The sequence below is a fragment of the Ochlerotatus camptorhynchus genome, unplaced genomic scaffold, assembly GCF_037179485.1.
Source record: "Ochlerotatus camptorhynchus isolate MF236.1 unplaced genomic scaffold, CSIRO-AGI_Acam_v1.1 ptg000008l, whole genome shotgun sequence".
Lineage (NCBI taxonomy): Eukaryota > Metazoa > Arthropoda > Insecta > Diptera > Culicidae > Ochlerotatus > Ochlerotatus camptorhynchus.
Window position 1 is genome coordinate 4105599 of NW_027040500.1, and position 27979 is coordinate 4133577.

A 27979-nucleotide genomic window follows, 5' to 3' on the forward strand; every position below is an offset into this window, starting at 1 on the left:
TCTTGTACATGGTACGGAGGTGAAGTTTACCCGACCTCAAGGTCTTGTGGAGTCCGTAATAAGCACGGCTTACGGAAATAATACGCCGACGAATTTCTCTGCTGCAGTTGTTATCCGACGTCACCAATGATCCGAGGTACACAAATTCATCCAGCACCTCGAACTCATCTCCGTCGATTGTCACGCTTCTGCCTATGCGAGCCCTATCCCGCTCGGTTCCTCCAGCTATCAGATACTTTGTCTTCGACGTATTCACCTTTAATCCAACCTTCTCTGCTTCAAGTTTCAGCCTGGTGTACTGCTCCGCCACGGCCTGAAACGTTCTTCCGACAATGTCCACGTCGTCAGCGAAGCAGATGAACTGGCTGGACTTATTTAAGTTAGTGTCCCGCATGTTAAAGCCCGCACGTTTCATAACACCTTCTAGCGCAATGTTGAACAGAAGACAGGAAAGACCATCGCCTTGTCGAAGTCCTGTGCGAGTTTCAAACGAGTTCGATAACGCACCCGATATCTTCACGCAGGGGTGCGTGAAGATATCGGGTGCGTTATCGGACTCGGGGTGCACACCATCTATCGTAGCCCTGATCAGTCTGGTCAGCTTCCCGGAAAAACCGTTCTCGTCCATAATCTTCCATAGGCCTTCACGGTCAATAGTATCATAAGCGGCCTTGAAATCGATGAAAACGTAGTGCGTAGGGACTTGATATTCACGACACTTTTGGAGAATCAGCCGCAACGTAAAGATTTGGTTCGTTGTCGATCGTCCGTCCACAAAACCGGCTTGATAACTTCCCACAAATCTGCTTGCTAGCGGCGATAAACGGCGAAAGATGATCTTTGAAAGCACTTTGTAGGCCGCGTTAAGAATAGTGATCACTCGATAGTTCTCACATTCTAGTTTGTCGCCTTTTTATATACTGGGATAACTGATCGGAAGATCGTGAATTCTATCTCAGGTCGCTTTGAGTTAATGAGTTGATAGCGTTGCATCGATATTTTTTTCTCTCTGTAAGATGAATCATTATCTATTACCTGGATTATCCATTCCTGTGATGGGCGTGGAAGTGCAGAGTATTTCTGAACTTTCAGTAAAGTGAGCATCACGCCAACAGTTTCTTTCCCTCTCCCTAATTGAGCTGCATTTGGACGTGACCATATACATACATGATATATTTGCACAATGAGGCTAAGCCCCATATACCAGTTTTATTTGTTGTTTTTATTTTAAGTTAAAATTTAATTTGTTTATTTATTTATTTATTGCACACCGTCTTCGACTACGTCGTACGGACTGATTACTTTCCAATCTAATCTAATCTAATCTAACACCAACACAGCCAGTTCATGAAAGCATCCTGGAAAATGATAGATATACCTCCATCCTTTTTCTTGTCTATTTGGTATATTTTGTACATCATGGATGCGCAAAATATATCAAAACGGCCAGGCCCACTGTGCAGCATTTAAGGGGCAAGATGATTCAGAAACACGATGCTTCAGAATTCAATAAATGGATGAAACGTTGACATCTCGTACCGTACGTTCCGTTGTTATAAATTCCGTCATTAACATCTAATCTAAAAAAGTTAAATGATGCTCCATTTTCGTCGAGTGGTTGGGACATGAGCACTAGCTCTTGTCTCAGCCCTATATGGCTTATGGCTATAGCGCCATTACTCGCTTTCTGAAAAGAAAAAAAATGGAATAAAAGGCCGTCCCGTCCTGCTGCACTACTTGCACTTCCAAGACTTTTCAGGGTTATTGCGAAACTACGTCGTACGGATTGATTACTTTAAACTAAAACTTGTTTAATCTAAACCGCTTATTCTATTACTAAACCCCGTATTTGGACATAGTAAAATCAAATTCGATACAAACATTAATTAATTTATTTATCTTCATTAGGGAGGCTTTCAGCCTGGGGCTGGTTCACCTCCACGGTTACAAACATCATTCAAGGAACGCAAACAGGAATTAAAACAGTTAGTTCTGTGGAATGGAATTGACAGTAACAGGGAGTTACGAAATCCGCGTAGAGAAATGTTCCATAGAATCCGTTTCAGGTGCCGGTAATTAATGACTGGATCATTCCATGGGAGCTGACGTAAAGCAAACCTCATGAAACTTTTCTGAATCCGTTCAATCGTAAGAGTATGCGTAGTATAAAATGAAGACCACACTGGGGAAGCATATTTTAAGATACTACGAACCAGCCCACAACCAGAATAGTGTCTTGAGGCAATACACATCGGTGAAACCAGAAGCATGACGACGAATGAAACCAAGTACAGTGTATGCTTTGGCAGTTATGATGCTTATGTGTTCACAAAACGTTAACCTGGAATCGATCGTAACGCCTAGATCGCAGATTGAGTTTACACGTTCTAGGGAATCCGGTCCAATGCAGTATGGATGAAGAGTAACGCTATCGCAGCGGGTAAAGGATATCACTTTGCATTTTTTGCTGTTGAAAAAAAAAATACAGGTCATCAGCATAAGACAGTTTGGACGATGAGAGCGCTCACACAAGCCATTAACTTAGATGATAAAAATAAAAGGACCTAGACAGGTACGAGTTGAGCCATTCCGTGATCCAGGTTGGAAATCCTATGTGATTCTTTTTGATAATGATGAGGTTGTGCGGTACTGTATCGAAAGCTTTCGCAAAATCGACGTAAACCGAATCCACTTGCTGTTTGATGCTATATCACGTGATATCGGTGCCACATAACACATTAGGTTTGATGTCGTTGAGCGGTGATTCATAAAACCATGCTGGCTGTTGGAGATGATCGGGGCAGCAACTCTGAACAGAGCTGTGTGGATCAGTTTCTCCAACAAGTCTAGCTTTATCGGACAAATTTTTCGTATGGAAAAACCTGTTGCGTAGCTTACGTAGACTGTTCCGAAGTGTAAGTAGCGTCGAGGTACATAATGATTTATAACTTCAGAGAAAGATTCTGGTCTACTGAAGCATAACTTGATAATCGTTCCCACTCAATATTCATAAAAATAGAATTCAAAAAATCAAAGTCGCATGCCAAATAGTCAAATTTGAACACTTGTCCTGATCGTCAAGTACGGATGGTACAACACTCTCCTCTAGTAGTAGTAGTATGACTGGTGGGTGATAGTTATCAACAGGTAATATCGATGCAGGTGCGGTAATCAGGTACTCTGGGATATCGGTGAACGCAAGGTCAATGAGTATTTCGTTCGTGTTGACAATGTTATTAATCTGCCTCAAACTGGCAAACAGTTTGTCTCAGTATCAGTCAAAGCGTTTGAAGGAATAAAACCATTAATGTCCTAGTCAAGATCGATAGGATTATGTCAGTCTCCGTTAAACGATCGTCCACTTGTTGAGCGGCCCTTGCATGATGAGCAGTATATAACTCGGCATTCGAGTTAGGTGGAAGATAGATAGCCACTACATAAGGCGAATGAGATTGTGACTTTATGCAAACTACAATTTGCTCAAGATTGTTACAGTTAGCTATCGAAATAGATGCACACTCCAGCTAGTTTTTAACCGTAGTAAGTACACCACCACGCGCAAATGAGGACTGGTTAACTCATTGCGATCACAGCGGAAGAAAATGTAATCTGACGAAATTTCACTGCTGTCAATATCAGCACGGAGCCATGTTTCCGTAAAGGCACAGCTGGATAAAAGCAGATGGATCTGAGGAATTTTTGTGAGCAAACCTCTGACAATCTGATAATACACAGAAAACATGCGATTGGCGTTATGGTATGCTGCGGAGGGCGCAACGGGACTCGGCGGCATCCTGGAAGAGACGCTATCAGGTGCAGCAGCTACTGTGAGAGATGAGTCAACAGCTTCGATAGTGCCAATATCCGAGTGAAACTCGTTTGAAAAGTGGGGACTAAAAGCGATGGGCATTACTGGAGGAGAATGAGTATGGTTTACCACCCGTGGTTGCTACTTTTTCTGAAATGATCCATTGCGATAGCAAATAGAAATAATGCATGTAGGTTGGGACTAGTGTTCGTCCTCATGAATTACAAACTCATTATTGATATGTTTTGCTGCTGTAAGAGCTAAAAATCCCTGATTTTGATTCACTTTATTAATGATGGTCCTATCAATCTTAACACATGTTTTCTGTAGACGTCTTGAACACTTCACAGGAAACATCGAATAGCATAGATTATACGTTTGAAATAGTACAAAAATGTTCATATAGAGTGCGTTTTGAGGTTTTCGACGCCTATGCAAAATAAAACTCAATGCTTTCGCACTTGTTTGGAAGGTCTTTTGGGGCCAGACGTGCCCCCAAACAATCACAAAAATTGGGGATGTTTTCAGAAAGTATAGGCAAATGTGTGTTTCGGGATGATAAATTATAACATTTTACCAACTTTGGAGGCGTACAACAAGAAAAATTTGTGAATGAGTAATTTTATTTCAAGGCATGATTGCATTTGTCTTAAAGATTATTTTAGGAGTATCAAACTTTTGATAAGTCATCAGGAAGCTAGTGTGGCAAAAATTCGAGTCTGCGGAGAAAAAGTTCGAGTTGTGTCCAAAACCCATGTTATCATTCATAAATGTCTAAAACACATTTACTTACTCTAAGCGACCATAAACGGAGCAGAATGTGACAAAATCTTCGAAAAAATTGCGCCTCTATAGCATTTATTTTGGAAAAACACTATTTTCGGGTGAATTTCTTTATTCGCCAAGTTCTGGTAATATCTCGGCACAAACATGTGGTTTCATTATGTCTTTCACACCTTCATGGGGTATTTAAAGATTTGCAGTGCAGATTTTAGGGTCTCCCTTAGCTCAAACAGTAGAAGTGCTGCTACAAAGCAAGACCTGCTGATGGAAACTAAGCAAAACAGAACGATTCAGAGAAGCACACAATTGTGGCCACAAATATGGGGCCTTCCTTAGCTCAGTCGGTAATGGCACTGCTATAAATCAAGGCTATACTGGAGGTGGCTGGATTCGATTCCCATTCCGGTGTAGGAGTTTTTCGGGTTGGAAAATTTCTCGACTTTCATGGACAATAGAGTATAATTGTACTTGCCACGCATTTATGCAAAAATGCTACATGCATCGAAAGCGCTCTGGTAACAACTGTGGAATTGTATCTAGAACATTAAGTTGAGAGCACGCAATAAGCTAATAAAGCTCGATTCAAAGTAAATCTGGACGCACGGTTTAATACACCACCGCACCCCTGGTGGTTGGAACAAAACACATTTGACAGGCATTTGTTGATGTTTCATTGACGAAGAAATTGGTGAAAAGTTTTTCTCGATTGATCGACGCATCCCGAAATTACGGATCATGGAACTTGAGAAAAGAAAATTAATTGTGCATAAACCCTTCGTGGTCTGCCTCAAAAATAGCAAGTGTTAAAATACCCAAAGTCAACGGTGAGTCTTGTAATCAAACGTTACAAGGATACTCTGAGTGGGGATAGAGCACAGCGCATCTATCATAAAAGTGGCACTAATGACAAAGAGCTGAGGAGAAAGGTGTTGAGGTACGTAAAAAGCAACCCAGGTGTCTCCATACGTGATTTGGCAAAGAAATACGATTCCAACTTTTCCACCGTGCGTAACATCCTTTCAAGAGAAGGAAATAAGTCTTTTTGTGCCAGTAAAATCCGAATCGCTCCCTGAAACAAAATTTAGTGGCTAAAAAGCGAGCACAATTACTATACGAACGAGTTTTGACGAAATTTGATGGCTGTATTTTAATGGATGACGAAACATATGTCAAAATGGATTATAAACAAATCTCCGGACGAAAAGTTTACCTGGCAACTGGTCGTGGGGATGTCCCTACCAGGTATAAATTTGTTTTTGCTGATAAGTTTGCTCGGAAACTAATGATTTGGCAAGGAATCTGCATAATGAGAGAAAGAAGGATTAGTATTTTCCATTTAATTCCACTACTTTATTTGCTTATCCTTGACAGATACGCGTATTTTGTCTACAATGTGCAGACTTCTTCAGTGTCTTGTACTAATACGCGTATCTGTCAAGGATAAGCAAATAAAGTAGTGGAATTAAATGGAACATACTAATCCTTCTCTCTCTCATTATACAGGTATTCCACTAAAACGCCCACATTCATCAGGAAGGAATCTGCAGTTGTGGACTTAAAACCAAGGTTTTCATCACATCTCACACAATGACGTCGAAGGTTCACATTAAAGAGTGTCTTAAAAGGCGGATTTTACCCTTCATTCGGCAACGTAAGACCAACGTTATGTTTTGGCCGGATCTAGTCAGCTGTCACTACTCTAAGGAGGTACTAGAATGGTATGCTGCAAACAATGTTAATTTCGTCGCCAAAGAGATTAATCCTCCGAATTGCCCTGAGCTCAGATATTGGGCAATTGTCTAGCGAAAACTTCGAAGATGCGTTTAAAGTGGAACAAGTTCGCCGGTACAGTGTCACCAGCGACTGTGCAGATCATGATGGCATCGATCACAAGTAAAGTGCGACAGTTCGTTCGAAACGGTGAAATGTAATAACTTGTTATATATCGTTTGAAAGCTGAATAAATACTCTATTGTTTGACGTTTTGATCAACCGTGTATATTTTTTAATTCTTTAGTTATGATCACTTGAATGCGTCCAACTTTACTTTGAGTCGGGAAATAAGCTTGAAATACGATAAAGAAAAAGAAGAAGTAGCAAAACTTCTCATTAACTGCCAGTGACCAGGGATGGAAAATCATTTACATTCATTTAGTGCATTTATTTACATTCATTTGCCTCTAACTGTTTTCATCAACAAAATTCCGTAAAATAGTTTTTGAAGCTTTTGTAGGCTTTTATGTTAGCTACATCTTTTGTAAACAACTCAAATCTGTATCTCTTATGCATGATGAATCAGAGTGATTAGAACCCACCATTGTTTTTCAGTAAATGTAAATTGCATTCACTGAAAAACAATAACATGTTCTGCCAGCTCTATTTCATCATGCATAAGAGATTCATATTTTAGTTATGTTGAAAAGTTGCAGTTAATATCAAAAGCTACAAAAGCTTCATACATCATTTAACGGTATTCTGTTGATGAAAAAAGTTAGAGGCAAATGAATGTAAATGAATGCACGAAATGAATGTAAATGATTTTCCATCCCTGCCAGTGACTTTACGAACTTGTGTCCTATTGCTGAAAAGAACTGTTGCCCCACACTGGTGAAGCAAAAGATCGGTTTGAACACTCTTTCTAGCTACGAATTGACGGAAAACTCAACAAAGTTTTGTAAGAGAAAATTTTTAACCTTGAATGAGGGATCCTGTGTTTGGAATTAGTTTGATTCCAAATGCTTGGAGTTTTGAAAAAAAAAATATGTTTCAACTAAGGTCAAACTTTTGCCCCACAACTAAGCTTTTAATTGAAAAACTAAAAATTGCAAACTGGCAGTTAAGGTGGATTTTTTTTTTCATATTGTATGTACTGTCATTACATTTCTCGTATAAAAAATATAAAGCCATACCATTTGTTTTGCTTTTTTCTCGAAACTCTAGAAAAACAATAGCATAATATTGCTCAGTGGTAAAGTACTAATGATAGGAAACGTCCTTTTAAACTGCTCGAATGATGTGATGAGAATTCCCAATACTGAATTCAATGGAGGCATCATTCGTGCAACTTGTGATTTTATGTATTTTAAAAAAAAGTTATCGATTATTGCGTATTTATTCCAAATATAAAAAAGAGAAGGATAAGTCTAGATAGAGCTAGAGTTAGGGCGTAACAGCTTTTGTAAACAATGACTTCACCCGGTGATTTCTAGAAACTTAAGGCTCGCCCACGCAAATCAACATCATCATGGGATAGAAGAAGACTTCCCCTACCCTATGGTTGTGTTGATTTGCGTGGACGTGCCTTGAATTCCTAGAAAACATCGAGAGAAGTCATTGTTTACAAAAGCTGTTTCGCCTAATTCCGGCTCTATCTAGAAGTGCTTGTTTGAAAGAAGCGGGTTCGAATCTCAGTCCGGCCAAGAAAATCTTTCGGGCTGGAAATTTTCTTGATTTCCCTGGACATAGAGTATCATTGTGTTTGCCATATAGTATACAAATTCATGTTTGTGTTTGCATAATTAATAAATGCGTAAGTTCATCTAGAACACTAAGTTGTGAGAAGGAAAAACGCTCGCTTCAGATGCTTAAAAAGCCTAGTGGAAGAAGAAGAAAAAGAAAAAGGTCATCAATAATACTGCGATACAAAATTGCACCTTGCATTCGATGATGATCATATTCATTATCACTAGATAGCATTGAACTAAATTCCCGGATGTGTGAATGCCACTTATATAAAACAACCTATATGCACTCACACCCGTGACATGCAACTGGGATCATGATTCCAGTAGCATCACTGACGTGTACCTATTGTTTCAACTGTATCAACACACAAACAGTCAACCTGATACCGAGCACCGAGGTGCAGTGAATAGTAAGGCAAACTGTGTCAACGGTAAATTTTTAATACCCAACCCTCGGGAGACCATCCGCCATCCCACACCACACATCACACTACACTACCACTGCAGTATAATTTATTCAATTATCTGTGCAGCGAAAGGCTGTTGAAAGGTAACTTTATTCAGCTCCAATTGAAACTGAAAGTGCTATCGCCATCGTGGTAGTGAATAGCAAAAACTGACTCCCCAAGGGAACGGATTGTGGAAAGGGAGAGGACAGCACCAACTGAAAGTGAAATTCCCAGGCCGATGTACGACCGTTAGATGCAGCACATAGATATAGACACCCGTTCCGCGAGATTCGACTAAAAACTAAAAAACTGTTGTCCCTTTCTTCTCGATCACCTCCACGCTACGAATTGCCTGTTGGCATAACCTAATTTAGAAAGTCCGGAAAAGTTGTAACCGGAGGGTCTTGTGCCGGCCGCCATTCTCGCTTTATGCCCCATATGTGTGTTCAATGAACTCGAAACTTTTATCGAGGTTAAAGATAAAACGCGATGTAACTTGCAATTAGCCATTGAGCCTCTACGGATTGCATTAGAATATGTACCTTTTTCATGCTTGAATGCGTGCTCTCATATGCACTTGTGCTGCTTTTTTTTAAGCAAAACAGACTAAAGAGATGGTGAATGCAATCAACCGGTTTCCGCAATCATAAATCTTAATAACTAATCGATGTACTCTGGTCTGCCCGTAGCCAATCATGGATCGTGCCAGGGCGCTGCAGCCGGTGTTTTCGCGCAGTAGTGTGATGAAGGAAAAGTGCATCTGTTGCATAATACGGACAAATTCACCCCGAACAGGCAGCGGCGACGACACGCTAGCTCTCTTTGAAACGAGGCGATATCAATTAAAATCCCCTTAATAGGGTCTCATCGTTTAACATGTGTCAATGAGGGAGAAAGATAAATGATGCAAAACTGATGATGATGTTTCGTTGAGGTGTTTGAAGAACAATCATCAAACAAAATTGGAAAACTCTAAAGGTTGATGCTTATTGCTTTTAACATAGGGACCTTTTCTAATGTTCACATGAACATTTTTTTTTAATGGTGACGACCATCTAAAAAAATATATACATAAATCAAATTTATATGCATCATGGCCTACGAAAAATCTCAAAAATTTTTGGTCGAGAAGCTAGGGCAGAACCCAAATATTCACATTTGCTTCCAAATAATCAGTTATTTAATGGACACCTGTAATTATTACATCATCGAACTGACAACACAGGAGTTTTCCATCTTTCTACCAAACGTGAAACCCCATACCACAAACACATGAAGCTGCCGAGCTGACCTGTTCACAACGACGATGATTAAATTGGGAGGAAATTGCCCGCATTTTCAGACTCATTGAGGTAGGCAGCTGTCCCAACCGAACCACTTCAATGGTACGGAAGTGTGCAAATTGATCGATGTAGTTATAAGTCCTACACTACCATGATAAAAAATAACACGCTTTGCTTGCTTAGCTGGTTAGCATCCCACCATCACTACCCTGAGGTAAACGTTACTCAATTAGAGCAACATAATTTCTCACTTGAAGCATATTGTGAATGGAATTGATTGAGATACTATAAAAAAAATACACATTCCCATTGACATAAACAGATAATTTGAAATTCATCCGTATAGATGGCACCTATTTTTTTGCTCAGACATGTCACCCGTCGTTCAAATGCTCCTAGAAATCCAGAATTAATGTTTATCAAAGTTTGTTTTTTATATATAGGGGAAACGCTCCTATAGTTGCGGTACGTTAGTAGCGTTAGGTTCCTATAGTTGTGTACGGAGTCTCCATACACAACTATAGGAACCTAACGCTACTAACGTACCGCAACTATAGGAGCGTTTACCCTATATACCTACAAAGAAATCGTAACATTAAATTGATAATCCAATCCTGGCCACGTCCGTTAAAAAGTTACACTTTTCTGTGACTAAATGCTTCAGTTCGAAGTCAGTTCCCTATCGAAACTATATATTGTTGAGTAAGTAACTTGTACAATCCGGCTACATCACTCCACCGCAACGCACCCTATCGTGGTAAATGGGATTCCCTAATTCCACTTAACAGAAGCACACCATATCAGGAACCATGATTCACAGTCCACAGCCTTGATCGAAACATTCACTCTATTGAAAAAATGAGGTGATGTATATGTATTACATTATATTTCATTAAGACGTTCAGTTAGATGAAATCAGAATAAGTAAACAATAAACAATATTATGTATTAAACCAATGGCAATATACACTCCCGATCATAAGTTTGAAGACACACACAAAAAACATGCAAAGGTGTTTTGTTCATATCTCTGTCATTTTAAAGGCTGTCAACGAAATTATTGCACCACACACAAAACATCGTCATCGTCATATCAGAATTAAGACAAATTTTCAGAGTGTTATCTTTGATTATTATTATTGACTATTAAGAAACTGTTTAACGTTTAGTTGGGTTCCATTTATTTACCATAAGCCAACCCAATTCTGAGAAAATCAGTCATGATTCTTCAGAGTAAATTTTGAAATTTTTTTTAACGAAATTACAATCGTTTTCTCTATAATCGACACTTGAGACGCACGGAAGCGAACCTTCGCACGAATCCGAAAAGTTTTTGGTCGTTTGTCAACTCCAAACGGAAGGAATCCGGGTTGCCTTGTTCCATGTTTCTCGGGAATGACTCGGCTAATAGCGAAAGAGAAAAAGGCGACTTGTTTGCTCTTCATTTCAAGCAAGTGTTCCACGATTTCTCCGCTTCGCTGGCACAAGTGCTGGATGCTACTGTTGGGATGCCACGTGATGTGTTTAGTTTCGATATTCCGCGCATTTCAGAAGACATGGCCGCAACACTCAAACTGAAGCTCTCGTTTGCCGCCGGACCTGACGGCATTCCGTCATCAGTTCTAAAACGTTGTGTAGCCAATCTCTGCCTTCCACTTGCAAGGCTATTCAATCTTTCGGCACAGCAATGTGAGTTCCCCTGCCGCTGGAAACTTTCTTATCTGTTCCCAGTCTACAAAAAAGGAGATAAACGGATTGTTGCAAATTATCGTGGAATCACCTCCCTGTGTGCCTGCTCAAAACTGTTCGAGATTATCATAAATGATGCTTTGTTCTTTTACCGTGTCCTCGAAGCTGGTGCAGTTTAATTCTAACTGTTTGCGATGCATGGCAAGTCGATGCTGCGTATATGGATCTAAAAGCTGCATTTGACACGGTGGACCATAATATATTGCTTGCCAAGCTGGAAATACTTGGCGTCTCGTCAACGGCTGTGGATTGGTTCAGATCTTACTTGGTGAATCGAATTGTACGGGTTAAGATGGGCGTGTCGTAATCGGATGTTTTCTAAAACAACTCGGGAGTTCCGCAAGGCAGTAACCTAGGACCGCTACTGTTTTCGATCTTTTTAAACGACGTCACCTTTATGATACCATCAGGATGACGCGTTTTATATGCAGACGATACGAAAATCTACAAAATTATTAAAAGTCTCTCGGACTTAACTCCAAAATATGTTAGCTGTTTTTGCTGACTGGTGCTCAAGAAATTTGATGAGTCTAAGCATCGAAAAATGTAACATTATTTCCTATCACCGAAAAATTGAACCAATCATGTTTGACTATGTTCTCTACGGACGCTGTCTTGCTCGTGTATAGTAGAGATGGGCGATCCGTTCCCGGGCTGTTCTGTAGACCCGATTCTCTGAAGTGAGCTGATGACCCGTGGTTCATTTTTTAGGAACCGCAGCTCATCAGCTCACTGATATCACAAGTCTAAACCATTCAATCCATCACTCATAGCGGAGCTTTTCAAAAAAGGACTCAACTTACGCATTGAACAGTCACCGCGTAAACCAAGACGCACGCGTACTATGTACAACATGTGCCTACTGATCGACAGCATCAACGGTAAAATCAAACTTCCAAGCGGTTGTTTGGGAGATAGAGAAATATGTACATGTGCTACACGATCTTAATTTTCTACTGGTATTATCCAATTTATTTATGTACCCGGCTCTTATTGCTGATGTTATTCCTCCAGCATATGTGCTCTCACCTCTCCTCCCATTATTCTCTGGGGGAGCGGAAGATCCGCACAAAAGCAAATAACCGAAAAGCGAAATGCAGCTCTCCAGCTTATCAGCTCAGCTCTGGATCCGAATCATCGACTCGAATGATTCACTGGGAGCTGTTAAGGATGACAACTCTCGGACCCGTCCAGCTCTTCGGATCTTTTTTTCTCTCTCTCGATTCTTCACGATTCAGCTCTGGATCCGGATCTGAGCTGATGATCTGGAGCTACCGAGAATACTGAGAGAAATTCTGCTGGAGAATTAACATCAGAAATATAATTTGAATGTAGACTGGATTGCATAGCTTGAGAAAAGGCGTAACATTGTGTGCCACGATGTCAATCATATCATTGCGTGTGACATAGGTGTAGCTCTCTCGCCTACATTTTATGTTTTAAAGCTATGTTGCTGGCACATTTTGCGCGCATTTTGGTTTACGCGATGGTTGATCAGTTGTTGCGTTAGTAGCGTTTTCCATTGAAAAGTAAAGCCATGTTGTAAGGTACAGATTTATTAGTTTAGACTACTTTTACGATTTTATGCAGCACTAAAACCACTAATTAATTTTCCGGTTTTGAGTTTGTGTCATATTTTCCATAATTTCAATGTGAGCTGAAGAGCTGTTCAAAAGAATCGACTCCCTTCAGTGAGCTGGATGGTTTTTCTCCACTCAGTCAGATGAGCTGTTTTGCCCACCTCTAGTGAAGAGCACTTGGAGTTACTTTGGACTGCAGACTCACTTTCAGAATCCACTTCAATGACATCATCTCCTGAGCTAATCGACTATTCTCGATTACTTTTCAAAGGGACGTATCAGCTTTTGTAAACAATGCATTTGATCGTCGATTTGGCGTAACTGGTAGCTTGCACACGCTTACTAACACCACTAGCAGGTAGGGAAAATGTTCCTCTATCTGATGGTAGTGTTAGCATGCGTGGCGACTTTACTTCCCTTCCGAAGGAAGACGTGACCAGAGATTTTTATGCCTCAGAAAAATCCCACCGACCTCGGCTGGGATTGAACCGAGGCCCATTGGGGTGAGAAAGCAGTCACGCTTACCACTTCACCACCTGCGCCGGCAAATATCATAGCACAAAAACGACTCATTTAATCTAAATAAGGTCTGAGACAGAGTTGTAGGTAACTAGATTGACTTTTCAGAATAAAAGTCATACTCTACACGTCTACGTTGAAGAAAGTGACAGTCAGCAATGGAGCGGATTCGTAGGATGATTTTGAGGTCATCTGTATAAATATGATAGCGAGTCTGCCAGGAAGGATGTTACACTTTGTGATGAGTTCTTTCCGGGACGTGTCTGTTAATGACATATGCCAAGACATGTGAAAAGGTTTGCGCTGCAGTCTCAACATCATCACGTCTACAGAGTTTAAGAAAAAAAAATCCCATGGATTCCTGAGAAAATTTACTTGTACACATATTTTTTTCGAAACTCTCCATGAAAAATGGTTGTACTATAAACAAAACCGAAAGGTTGATTTTTGCGGTTTTTTTTAAACCAACTTTTTGCCTGATGCTATTTGATTTTAACAAATAATTATTATTGGATCGATAAAAACTATCTGTCATTTGAAAATATTTATAATTTAGAGCCTTCTATGAAACTGCCATCAAATTAGTAATAGCCTAATGTCAAACCGGGGGGAAATCAAATGGAATTTAGGTGAGCGTGAAAAATGTGGATAGCAAAATGAGTCGAAAAAACCTTAATTGAAAAAACCAACTAGCCTACACAAACGTTGAGACACTCATTTATACGAATCCAACCACCCCCATACGTGAATCAGAAGTATTTTTATTTCATATTTGACAGATCTCATAAAACACTAGCTGGTGCTGCGACCTTGATGTGACGAAAAGCAACGTTCCACAAAATGCACACGACTTCTGTGTTTTTAGGCAGTGCTGTCTTTGCTTCAAATTAAATCATCCGGTCATGATCACCTAAAATGCACCTCTTTTCCGGTTGTGACCTCCTATTCATCAGATGGATGTGACCCAATGGCATCGTAGCCAATTAGCGTTGCTTCCTCCTCCTAAGCCTAATTGTAATCGCCGTTTGTAAATGGTTTGTTTTTTCCTGCTCGACAAATTATCAGCTTCTCTGTCAAAGGCCATTTTTCGTATTGTCTATCATTTATATCTACTCTCACTTTACTGACACCAACATTGCGTGTGATGCACCACACGGATGAGTAAAGTTGATTTGCACAAGAGATAAAAGATAAGAACAGTCATTTCGTATCCCAGACCACCGCTTGCAACGATGATGCTAAAGAGAGCAAGTGTTTCCGAGGGTGAAGAAGCGCTCAATTGGTTAATTGTGCGGAAAATGTTTACCGCAGGGACAGTGACATCACTGTACCAAGCAAACACAGTGTTATAGGATAGTGGTGATCATTCGAACAAGTCAGGGCAAAGAGCAACACATGACTTGAACAGCTTAAAACCACTTATAATCTCACAACAAAGTTTGCGTAAGGAAGGTTGCATCTTTTCCTTATCGCTTTAATTTAATTTCCCTGGTTATGCCACGAGCAAACTGCGCTCCCCATGATTCACTACGCTAAGATAAACGTTTTATGACGTGCGTTGATATGTAGTATGAAGCACTGAAGCTGGTTGAAGGAGCACTAATCGGGTGGAGATTTTTTTTGTTCATGCCCGCACGTGTGATCAAAATGTATTTAATATGTTTTTGTGCGTTTCGTGAGCAGGAGTGGTTGTGAATTCCAGCGATGGAATCTAACAATTGCGCACATGCTGAGCTTAATTTAGATTAGCCCGATTAGGTGCTCATGTTTAGTTACGTGGGAAAATGTAGGCCATTATCGGAAGTTTAAGATTGATTGGAGTAATTTTGGATGGCTGTTTTGTCTCGGTCTTTAAATGTGTTGTGAGAGGTTGACTTTAGATAATGCGCGAAAATGCACAATTTTCACCATAATGCGTAAACAGTAAATTAATGGCTGGATGTGGAGGCTTCAATGTCTTGTATATGTTATTCAGCACGCATTATCTACTAGATATTTCCATTTTGAAATAATGAAAAATCATTTACATTCATTACGTACATTCATTTACATTCATTTGCCTCTAACTTTTTTTGTCGACAGAATTCCGTAAAATGTCGTATGAAGCTTTTGTAGATTTTGATATTAACTACAACTTTTGCTAACTCAAATATTTATGTCTTATGCATGACAAACCAGAGCGAACACAACCTACCATTCTTTTTTTAAGTTCTTGTGGAGTTGGTAGTAAGCTACTGCAGTTGTTATCTGACGTCACCAATGATCCGAGATGCACAAATTCATTCACCCCGTCGATTTCATCTCCGTCGATTCTCATACTTCTGTCAATGCGGGCTCTATCGCGGTTTCCACAGCCGACAGATACTACTTAGTCTTCGACGTAGAGGGAAATGGTGCAAAACGCGCAGGCGGTGTAATACGCACCACCTTGAAATTTCATTAATATACACTTAGATCAACTTTTGCACCAACAGGTAGTATTTAGGGGTTAAATTCTATTCTAATTTAAAAATTTGCAATTTTTGCTCACACCAAAATTATAAAAATAATTTTATTTTAGTGCCTTTCGATTTAAGATTCGTTCAATGTAAGTGTTTGTAAGTGTTTTCATATGCCAAAATAAGAGAATTTATAACATATAATATTTAAATCATAATTGCTGCATTGTTGGCTTCGTGATCTGTGTGAAAGCAGAATGTTTTTCGATCAGAAATTAGCGTTTTAATGTACAAAGTTCTCATGGGGCAATATGCGCCGTGTGGTTTGATAACTCCTAAGCAGCCGTTGATTTTAAATGTCGTTTATGAGCTACGTAAAACAAGAATTACAGATAGTGGGAACCTTATAAAAGTGTTCTAAATGCAGCCTAAATTTATACTTCCCGGAATCATAACGTATGAATAGCGCATTAATGCGACCTACATAACTTCTAGCAAAAAGCAAAACACTTCCCCAGCAAGGACTGATAGCTGAACGGTAACATACGAATATTTTAATGCTGTATGGTACCTTATTTTGGTATGCTTGAGGTATAAAACCTTGTTCCGCTATTAGTCAGTTACCGACATATTTTGCAAAATATCATATTTCAGTTTTTAGACAATAAGAGTCATTGAATTGGTATTAAAATACCTGTTAAATAACGAATTATGGTATTCTGGCAAAACAAAAAATGCGTTTGTTATCTGTCAGTTATTGTCTGACCAGTGGGGTGAATTTGATCACTGAGGTTTCGCATTGGTTTTGTTCAGATATATTACTTTGTACGTCAAATGATGCTGATAGAGGATGCATTCTTACGCCCTAAAACAATAAGAATATTGCACTTGAAGAAAAATAATTTCAATAAATAATGATCTAAGTTACGTCGTACGGCTGACCAGGCTCCAATATTCATTGACGTTTTTTTGAAGAATGAATATTATGTTTTTAATAAAAAATACTGAATTCGTCGAAAAAAAGGGGTGTCCCCCCCGCCACCACTGGGGGACACCCCTCACCATCCCTCTCCAAAGGAGGAGTTTGGTAAAGAGAGATGATAAAACCGATTTGTACCTTCCTAAAAGTTGTCCTAGCTCGCTATCTCTACTCTCTATTTGCAATTTTCACACTGCCGTACTCTAAACGGAACTATCAATTCTATACTTTCATCTCTTCCTCATCTATCGTATAAAAATTACCTCTGTTATTTGAAATTAGCATCTTCAACTATGAATGAACAAAGTTCCGATGTCTTTAGAGATTATCTTAGACATGAAAGATCTGAGTATTTTTAAAAGTATCTAAAGCTTGAAAAATCGCTTCAAAACTTAAAAAAGAAAATAAATTACTGGCGTACTTTGAGCAAGGGACTTTCTAGAGAAAACTCGATGACAACGCTATGGAAAAAGGCTCGCTATATGCGAAACCTCCTCTCAATGGATATTCAACTTCGCTAAAAAGGTTTGCCCAGACTCTGTCCCAGCACAACCGACGTTACGGGATACAGCCCGAAGTAACGGTTCTCTGGACGAACCATTCACAGTGCTGGGATTTTCAATGGTGCTTCTTTCATCGAATAGCTCTGCTCCGGGAAGCGATATGATCAAATTCGACCTTCTAAAAACCCTCCCCGTTATCGCTGAAAGTCGATTACTTAACCTGTATAATTCCTCTATGGAACCCAATATAGTTCCACCAGCAGGGAGACAGGTTAAAGTAATAGCTATCCAAAAGCGTCTGATCACAATTCTTACCCATCCGATCTCTACGTTATCATGTCTGAGGAAATTATTAGAAAAAAATATCCTATCAAGACATTTCAATTGGGTTGAATCAACCTGCTTTCAAATAAGCAATTTGGTTTCCGGAAGAGTAAAGTAACAACCCGAGCAAAGTTAGAGATCAAATTGAAATCAGAATTTGCTGTTATGATGTAACTTATTTTGAATACTTCATTTGATCTAATTTTGGTTGACTTAACGGTTAACACATCAAAAATGAGAGCAAAATTTTACACTGTTGAATCAAACGGAAAACTTATCCTGCTTTCAATGAAATCAATTTGATTACTGATTTTGCCTTCATAATGTTTGACTGAATACGGGCCTGGTGTAAATGGTTAGCATCCAAGCTTCTCACGCTGAAAGACTTGAGCTCAAATGTCACCTCGGGTTGGTTACGAATGACCTAAAATGTGTTAAACAAAACAATTAAACAATAATCGTTAGTTCAACGACAGATAAGCTTAACTTAAATTTTAAACAAGACGTTAACAGCAGAACTTCAAGTTAAGTTGCTTTCATTTAAAATGTCTTGACTGCATAATGAAAGCACAATATGATATCAGACTAATGTCGTGACAATTGTAATCAAAATGAGTATTCATTATGATAGGAACTGCAATCTTTAATATCGATTTGCTTTCATTTTGTTAACCGACTTTGCTCGGGACACGATTGTCTAGCGTTGCTTTCATCTGATATTCAAATGGCCTTTGCGCACAAGGAGCAATTGGCTTCAGTCTTTTTGGATATTAAGGGCGCATTTGATTCAGTTTCAATAGACATACTGTCAGACAGTCTGCACAGTAGTGGATTACCCGGTATTTTAAACAATTTCTTGTATAATTTGCTGTCAGAAAAACAAATGACCTTCAATCTAGGTCAACTGACCACTTCTAGAATTAGCTACATGGGCTTACCCCAAGGTTCACGTTTATGTCCCTTACTTTATAATTTCTATGTCAAAGATATTGCCGTGATTTCCCTGAGAGGTCCATGTACGGAAATCTTGCAAATACCATTGCAAAATTCCCTAGATAATCTGTCCTTCTGGGCCAGAAATTTGGGAATCGAGTTTTCATCGCAAAAAACTGAATTGGTAGTACTTTGACTATATGTTTTTAGTATTACTTCTACGTGAAGTCAACGATTTACATAGTTGAAGATGCTAATTTCAAATAACAGACTGTAGTGGTAATTTTTATACGATAGATGGAGTAGATGAAAGCATAGAGTTGATAGTTCCGTTAGAGTACGGCAGTGTGAAGATTGTATATAGATATTAGACAAGCGAGCTAGGACAACTTTTAAGGAAGGTACAAATCGGTTTTTTCATCTCTCTTTACCAAACTCCCCCTTTGGAGAGGGATGGTGAGGGGTGCCCCCCCCCCCCGCCACCACTGGCAAAAAGAGATGAAAACCGACCCGCTCAAGTACCAACTGTGTGTTTGAAACAGTTCTACCGATTTTTTACCGCACTTCAGTTGTTATTTAAAGGAAGGCATCCAGTCGGGGGAGTTTGGTAAAGAGAGATGAAAAAACCGATTTGTACCTTCCTTAAAAGTTGTCCTAGCTCGCTTGTCTAATATCTATATACAATCTTCACACTGCCGTACTCTAACGGAACTATCAACTCTATGCTTTCATCTACTCCATCTATCGTATAAAAATTACCACTACAGTCTGTTATTTGAAATTAGCATCTTTAACTATGAATTGGTAGTGTTTACAAGGTTTCCAGTCCAACTGCGTCTAAATATTTTCGGAACAGAAATTACCCAATCTTTGACCTTCAAATACCTTGGAGTCTGGTTTGATTTAAAATGCACTTGGGGTACCCACATAACGTATTTAAAACAAAAGTGTAAACAAAGGACCAACTTTCTACGATCGATTTCCGGGACATGGTGGGGTGCTCACCCGGAAGATCTCATTAAGGGGGTATTCCCAATCTTTTGCCTTTTTTCGGCCTGTTTCTCAATTAATTTTTTTTTCAAGGAAAATGAATAGTAATGCGCCTAACTCTTTGGGATTCTTGTTTATTGAACATTAAAGTTTACAAATAAATTTTTTTCGACATAAAAAAAGACATTATTGACGTCACAAAATGGCGGCAAACAGACCCCTGTTCGCCGCAAACGCCTGGACGGGCGAAGACTTTTCTCTGGAACGGCTTCATCTGAAACAGATTTCGTGATGAAATTATAATCTGCATAAGATTCTCTGGAGCTTCTCCCGTTGGCAGCAAAAAATCTTGCAAATTAACAAAATGGCGGCCATATGAAAAAAAACAGGCGATTTTTAGCCCGCTTTTTTGCAGCTTTAAGGTGCTTCAAACAATGTTAAATGTTAATATTTTTGGCTGAAAGTGGGAGAAGCTCCAAAGAATTTAATAAGGAACAAAATGCGCAAAGATTCAAGTCAATATCTCTTATAGTTTCTGAGAAAAATCTTCGCCCGATAAAAAAAATGTGGTTTCGAGAAAAACGCGTTTAAAGTTTTGACTTTAGTTAAAACCATTTGGGGGTTCTTACCATTAGTCAGCTATGGCTGGACACCGAATTCGCTGATCGGAAAACGGCTTGGGGGGATGAAAGTATATAGTCTAAAGTACAAAAAAACGTGAAAAAAAAAATTTGATTTTTTGAAAAAAAAGATCGGGAATACCCCCTTAAACTATATAAAACGACTATTTTTTCAGTTCTTGAGTATGGCTCTTTTTGCTGCCTCTCAGCAAGAAAAAGCCACCAAATCAAATTGGAACGTATTCAATATCGTTGTTTACGTATTGCCTTTGGCTGTATGCATTTAACACACAATATGAGCCTAGAGGTTCTAGCGGACGTAAAGCCCGTGCAGAACGGTTTCTGGGAGCCTCATTAAGAGTATTGATCAAATATAGTGTCATGATTGAAAACTTTGAAGCAGTGCTCGAATTGAGCACCCAGCCTAGAACCGTGCGAATCTACCTTAATTATATGTCATCGGATATTAGACTTCCGTGATATAACCCCCCTCGTGTACGCTTTACTAACTACAGTTCCCCCATTCACTATGATCTCTCCATGAAACAGGCTATTCAAGGAGTTCCAGATCAACTTCAACCTATTTCAATTCCCCGTACTATTGCTGAAAAGTACCAACAAGTCAATTGCAATAGAAGATTTTTCACTGATGGAGATCACGCATTGATGGATCCACTGGCTTCGGCGTCTTCAATGAATACTCAACCGCATTTCGGAAACTTCAGAAACCTTGTTCCGTTTATGTTGCTGAGCTAGCAGCAATCAACTTCGCATTGAGGATGATTTCTCACATGCCCACAGACCATTGATAAAGTAATTCTCAGATAGTCTCAGTTCGATTGCGGCTATTCGGTCGATGAAACAAGGCACTCATCTTATTTCCTTTCAAAGGTAAGGGAGCAGATGAGTTTGCTGGTCGAAAGATCATATATGATTACCTTTGTATGGGTCCCCTCACATTGCTCAATCCCAGGCAATGAGAAGGCAAATAACGGCGCCGGTGGTGTAGTGGTAAGCGTGATTACCTCTCACCCCAGCAGGCCTGGGTTCAATCCCAGTCGGCGCCGCCGGGATGTTCTGAGGCATAACATCTCTGATCACGCCTTCCTTCGGATGGGAAGTAAAGCCGTTGATCCCCGGTTCATGAGTTGATGGGTCGATAGGTAGGGTCCAGGTGTGGGAGCTGCCGTCCTGGCACGTCGGTAGCATTGGTGCTCAGCACGGAAAACAAGATCGACCGAAAAAACAAACCAAAGGAAAACAAAAATGAGAAGGCAAACTCTCTCGCAAAGGTGGGCGCACAACAAGCCGAGATTTATGATAGAAGAATTGCACATGATGAATTTTACCCATTAGTACATCAGAGTTCTCTTCTAAGTTGGCAAAACGATTCGACAAGTAATTCTCTAGGGCGGTGATTACTTTCCATTAATCCAAATGATTCTTCGAGAGCGTGGTTCAAAGGTCTGGATGTAAGTCGGGGATTCATTCGCGTGATGTCAAGACTTATGTCCAACCACTACTCGCTAGACGCACATCTATACAGAATAAACCTCGTTGACAGCAATATATGTAGGTGCAGAACCGGTTATGATGACATCGATCAGGCAGTTTGGAATTGTCCGGGTAATGACACCTTAGAGCACGACTATTGGATTCCCTAGTGGCCCGAGGTAGACAATCCTTCCGTGAAGTAAGAGATGTATTGGGAACCCATGATCTTCCTTACATGCATGCGATCTACGAATTCCTTTGTTTGTCTGATGTTAGAGTTTGATGTGACCATCTCCCCAACAAACAATTTGTGCTGATTAAGGGCTGAATAAGCTATGTTTTAGCTGAAGAAGCATATTTTTGCCTGTATAAGCTCTTATTCTGCTTCCAATGTTTGTTGGGTCCTCCTTTCCACACATTTTACAGCCATTGTGTCCCTGTCTTATTATCCACCTGTTTCTGTGATACTTGCCCCTGCCCAGACAGCATTTGATCAACCGTTCGAGAGTAGTATCTAAAGGAGGCTTCAGAAACGTGTTTCCTATCTAGCTCCTTCCAATTGAAATTGTTACCCATTAACCTCGAGGCCGCCACGAGTAATTGGTACCCAATACTAACCTAGATTACTGCTGTTTAAAATGTTTATTAAAAAAATGACGGATTTTTAGCTCCGCAAAGTGTCACACATGACTGAGCCTAGTAAATAAACGAACTAGTAAAAAAACTATGAAGTCTAAAGAAATTCTTGAGATTCTCAAATTTTATTGAAAATCCTGAATATTTTCCAAGCCTGGTAGGTTAGGTTTATTGAAAGCTCTAAAATGTTCCTCAGTCCATGAAGTTCGTGATATTTAATTTTTATAAATTCGACAACTGAGCTTTTTATGTTCACTATTAGGAATATTTATAACGCACTTTTTTATTTTCTAAAATTAAAATTAAACGATACTTATACAGAGAGATCTGAATATGAATCAGGATTGTGGTGGATATTCTCATCCGCATCCGTTATCATCCGAACATCCGCATGAAAATGTACATCCGCATCCACATTGTGCCATGCAGATGTCTTGCGGATGTTTGAAAAATATTGTAGTTTGGATCGGAAAGAATATATCAATAGTTTTTTTTTTGGAAATGTGTCACATAATGCAATTTGTTTTGCTGATCAATTTCCATTCGTGAGCTGTTGCTTATCTTTTTACTCTGCCGAAAAGTCTCAAGCAACTGTTAATCTGTGCGTGAAGAGACGGTACTGTGTTTCCATGGGTTTGTACTTAGAGATTTGTAAATATATCAATGAATTGTCATACGAACAAAAATTTCTTTTACTTTGCCTTTCATTGCTCAGCTAACGCAATTGAATTTGTTAAGAAATAGCTGATTTTTAGCCTTTAAATATATTTATTGATAGGGTTTTGATTATTGATTTATTTTGTGTGATCTGTGAGCGTTTCAGCTATGCAGTTAGTCTGGCGAGTTCAAATTGAAGTTTCTGAAACTGAAACTGCCAACATGTTGTTTAAAGTTATCATTTAAGCTCGTCAGTCAATATAAATCGAAACTCTCGTAGGAAATCATATATTTTAACGACACTATTTATTTTATTATGAATTTGAAAATCCGTATCCGCATCTGCAGATGTCCCAAAAATCACATCCGTAACAACCCTGAATGAATCATGAAAAATAATAAGGTCAAATGCGAGAAAGAATCTGGGATAATGCTTAAAAAGATTCAATCGAGGCAAGTATAAGTTTCAGTAGGAAGATGATGGATCATCAACCGTGGGTAATCGAGAGTTATGCTATGAAAATGCTAATATAGAAAAAAAACATGGCATGAAGTTTTTTTCAAATGCAAGTGGTGTATAGGCAGCAAATCACTTTCACATCTCGCATGGTTTAAAATATATGTGTACACAATATTGAACTTATCCCGAACATGCCTTTTAATATTACCGAAAGGCCTTATATGAAACCTCCTATACAATTACTATCAATTTTATCTAAAATCACCTTAATTAATTAGAAACTCGTTGCCAAAGGTCACTAATTGCTCATCGTTTCTAATCATGACCCTTTTTTCTCTCTCTCTCTCCCCTCGACTTCTTGCCTACTCACAGATCAAAGTGCAACTTCACTGCATCCGCCACAAATAGCATCATCACCATCACCAGCAGCCAGCGGCGGAAAAACGACGACCGCTTTCCCGCGCAATGGGATGCGACTGTGAATCATGCATAGCGAAATCGCTACTATCAGTGTTCAATTTTGTGTTCTTCGTAAGTATAGTAGAAACCCTTTTACCCGAGATCTAACCTTTCGATGCGTGATACTGACCTAAAAACAAACAGACAAAGAACCACCTCGACTTAGAACTCTTCCGTGCACAAGGTTTGTGGTGATGAGTAATTTTCCTAAATCTTGCACCTTCTAGGTTCTCGGATCGATTGTTCTAGGTGTGGGAATATGGCTCGTGGCAGACAAATCATCGTTCATAGCGCTATTGAAAATGGTTGAAAGTGATCAGCTTGAGGTAAGTAGTTTGATATCATCACTATTTGGAAGCACGATTGCAACTACCGTCGTTTGGGGTTAGTTTGATGAAGCAATGCAAACATATGTGAGAATTACGGTAAAATGAATATACAGTCAAGCACAGTGGGTAGTCAACCTAAACCAATCGACAATTGGCCCTAAGTACCAACGTGAATCGCCACTCCAGTAGGTAGGATGACGACAGCCACAACTACGATGCGCTGGCTGGCGGGTGCGATTCAAACTGAATCCGATGCGATTAATTAAGATTCAATGCATCGGCACATAACAGCGTGGAACGAGATTCACCCATCCAATAACTACAATAAGTTACTTGTGGATGTGCGGGGGTGGTCGGTAGATCCATATTTGTTTCAGCAATGTACACACATATCAATTGCTTTTGTTTGAATTATTACGTACGAATAATTGCTGCACCCTTTCGCGATGGGACGTTGCGTTAGCATCTCAGGTTAATGGAGGTTCTAACGCCTTCTAGTCACAAGTAATCGACATCTGCCTTTGCATTTGCATTACAATTAGCCTCACGTGAGGTTTGTCGATTGAATGGGTTCGATTTCTTTAGCTCGATCCGATCACACTAACGCTCAAGGAATGTAACCTGAAAATCCGAGATGTGCTAATTTCTTAAAAGTGAGACTATATGTCTTGAATACTTCTGAAAATGATGTTTACATCCAAATGACATATACATGCAGGCAGGGATGGATCGCATTATTCATTACTTTTTAATACAGGACTTGAGGGAAATTGCTTGGTTTAACGACTTTTTCAGTCTTAACGACTACGATGTAATCTGCCCGGTCATGGGTTGTGGCCTTTTTCGTGAGAAAATCTGTATTTTAAATAGTTAGTTAGTTGTTTTACATAGTTGTTGTTCGATTGCTTTACATTGTCCGTCGTTATCTTCAATAATTGACTTATAACATAGCTCACCATTTTTAAAATTATCGTTGTCCTCAGTGGTAATGAAAATTGTGACCAAGTAGTTCCTTCCCAAAAATATCATAAAATGTAAAGAAACCAAAATATGTAAAATCGACCTCAACAACGACTAAACTATTGACGATAACAACAGACAATGTAAGGCAATCAAATAACAATTATGTAAATCAACTATTTAACTATGTACAATCTTAGCCAGGGGTTGAAACGGTTGACGTTTTTACTAACGGGTGATAACTAAAAAATGGGAACAGCATCAACACTCTCATACCAAACCACAAATGTCCACTAAAAAGAGACAGCTTATGGAAATCAATACTCTCTCTCTCCACAAAACTATAGAATTTTTTATTTTGTTTTTACATCCTCATTTGTGTTCAAAATGGCATCTAATAAGAAGCACTTCGTGAGTACATTATGCAGAAAACTCACGAAAATTGTGGAAAAAGGTTTACGGTATATCATTTCAAATCAGAGAACATACCAATTACTACTGTTCATCGTGTTCTAGCATCCTTGATAACAGTTCGGAGGAGGGGTAGTGGAAAACCAGCCAAAATAATGAACAAAACAGAACTTCGATCGCTACACAATAAGTTCAACAACAAAGATTCGATAAGTCAGTGGGACGCCACGAAAAAGTCCACATCTGTAAAACGTTGAAAATGATAGTAATAGTTTGTCAAAAGAAATCAAGAGCTCCAGAATACACCGATCAACAAATTTCGAACGTGAAAACCCAATGCCGTTGGATGACAAGAAATTACTCAGGAAAATGTCTCGTTTTGGGTGATTCCCTCTATCAAAAGCTCACATTCCTGGAAATGATCGATATTATTCAGATAATAGTTGTACAAAATCTCCAGGTATAAGATTCAAGTTCTAACACAATTTTGAACAGAAAGTGATTCTGTATATCGCCATATCGGAGAGAGGAATTTCTAAGCCATGGTTCAAGCCTAAAGGTTTGGCTATCAACCAAGAAGTGTACCAAAATCCATGTTTGAAGAAGATATTGAGTCCATTTCTTCAAAAATATAACTACGTGTTTTTGGCCGGATAAAGGATGATCACATTATGCTAAGAAAACACTAACCTTCTATGAAAATCAAAATATCCCGTATGTATGAAAAACCGCAATACAACAAACTTGTATCTGGAAGACTTTTTTGGAAATATGAGTTCGTTGGTAAATAAAAGCAATTGTAATTAGCTGATAAACCGAATCAAAGGTTGCATTCGTAAAACCGTTTTATATGCTGTACAACACTCATGTTCTCACATCATGACAAAGCTATGTTAAACAGCTGATAACGGACCTTATTCAAATGGAGCTTCATTTGAAATAAATCATTTTTTTTTTTCTCAAACATGTTTTTTTTTTATGAGCTCAAATGAAAATTCTCATTTTTTAGTTATCACCCGTAACACTCGCTTCGTTGTCGTGCGCGACCTAGGCGAGTAAGAGAGGTGCCACAGTCCGAAGAAGTGTTAGTTTGTTTACTTAAATGAACCGCCCATTTTGTTATGGCAAGTTTTGCTATAAGAAATGCTCCTCGTGTTTATTAGCGAAATTCACATCAAAGATTGATTAATTGCGTAGGAAATCAGTTTGGCGCGGCATTTGTGACCAGCATACACCTTCCGGTCGTATGAAATAGGCCAAAAACTGTCCAAATCCGTAGATAAAAATTTTGTTTTGAATTTCTGTAAAGCACAATAGTGAACTTTTCGTGAACATTAACGGCAAAGAACTCACCAACACTGGGAGACCGTGAGTTCCTGCCCACCTGTCTTAAAAACATCTCGGTGCGCGACTGTCTGTTTGTGATCTACCGTCGTCTCTCTCGCACAACACAAACGGTAGAACAACAATCGAGCAAAAATAAAATTATCAAATAACTTTGATATGATTTCGTATTTTAAAAATTCACACAAGCACAACATTTTAGCATCCATCGCTTATTATGACAAAAACTAAAATACATAAAAACGTGACGGTCTTCGGTGACAGTGTCGTATGACAGAAACTTGCATCTTCTTCTTCTTCTTCTTCTTCTTCTTCTTCTTCTTCTTCTTCTTCTTCTTCTTCTTCTTCTTCTTCTTCTTCTTCTTCCTCGCACTTCAAGCTGAGACCTGTGCGCCGATCAAAAAAAATTCGGCGGCGGCGTGATATGTTATTTTCTGCCGGCGGCGGCGGCGTGGCGGCGTCACGCCGTTTGCTTTCGGCGGCGGCGGCGTGGCGGCGTGGGTCGGCGTGAGTTTATTTTTAATTATTTAGAAAAAAAAACTTTTCAAGCCAAAAATCACACATGCGCAAAAAATGATACCCACATTTGAGTTCAGATTACTCAAAATCGTTAAAACTTAGGTCACTCATAGTGTGAATAAATTTTGCGACTCTTTCCCGTGGAAAACTTCTTGAATATGGGGAAAATTTAAGAAAATTGTACACAGATTAGAAGTTCACTAGTGGACAGACTAAAACCATATTCAGTTTTCCTCATATCCGCGAAGTTTTCCTCGGAAAAGCGTTGAATAATTTACTCATTCTATG

At 39.2% G+C, this 27979-nt stretch overlaps 1 protein-coding gene across 1 annotated transcript in view; it reads left to right on the plus strand.

Annotated features, from left to right (window-relative positions):
- The window catches only part of Tsp66E (Tetraspanin 66E), a 123168-nt gene that overhangs the window by 66349 nt on the left and 28840 nt on the right, over positions 1–27979 (plus strand). The window contains exons 4-5 of the mRNA XM_065219086.1: positions 24042–24200; positions 24356–24454. Of these exons, the coding sequence (XP_065075158.1) occupies positions 24135–24200; positions 24356–24454 (165 nt within the window). The 5' untranslated portion in view covers positions 24042–24134. The remainder of the gene's footprint in view (positions 1–24041; positions 24201–24355; positions 24455–27979) is intronic.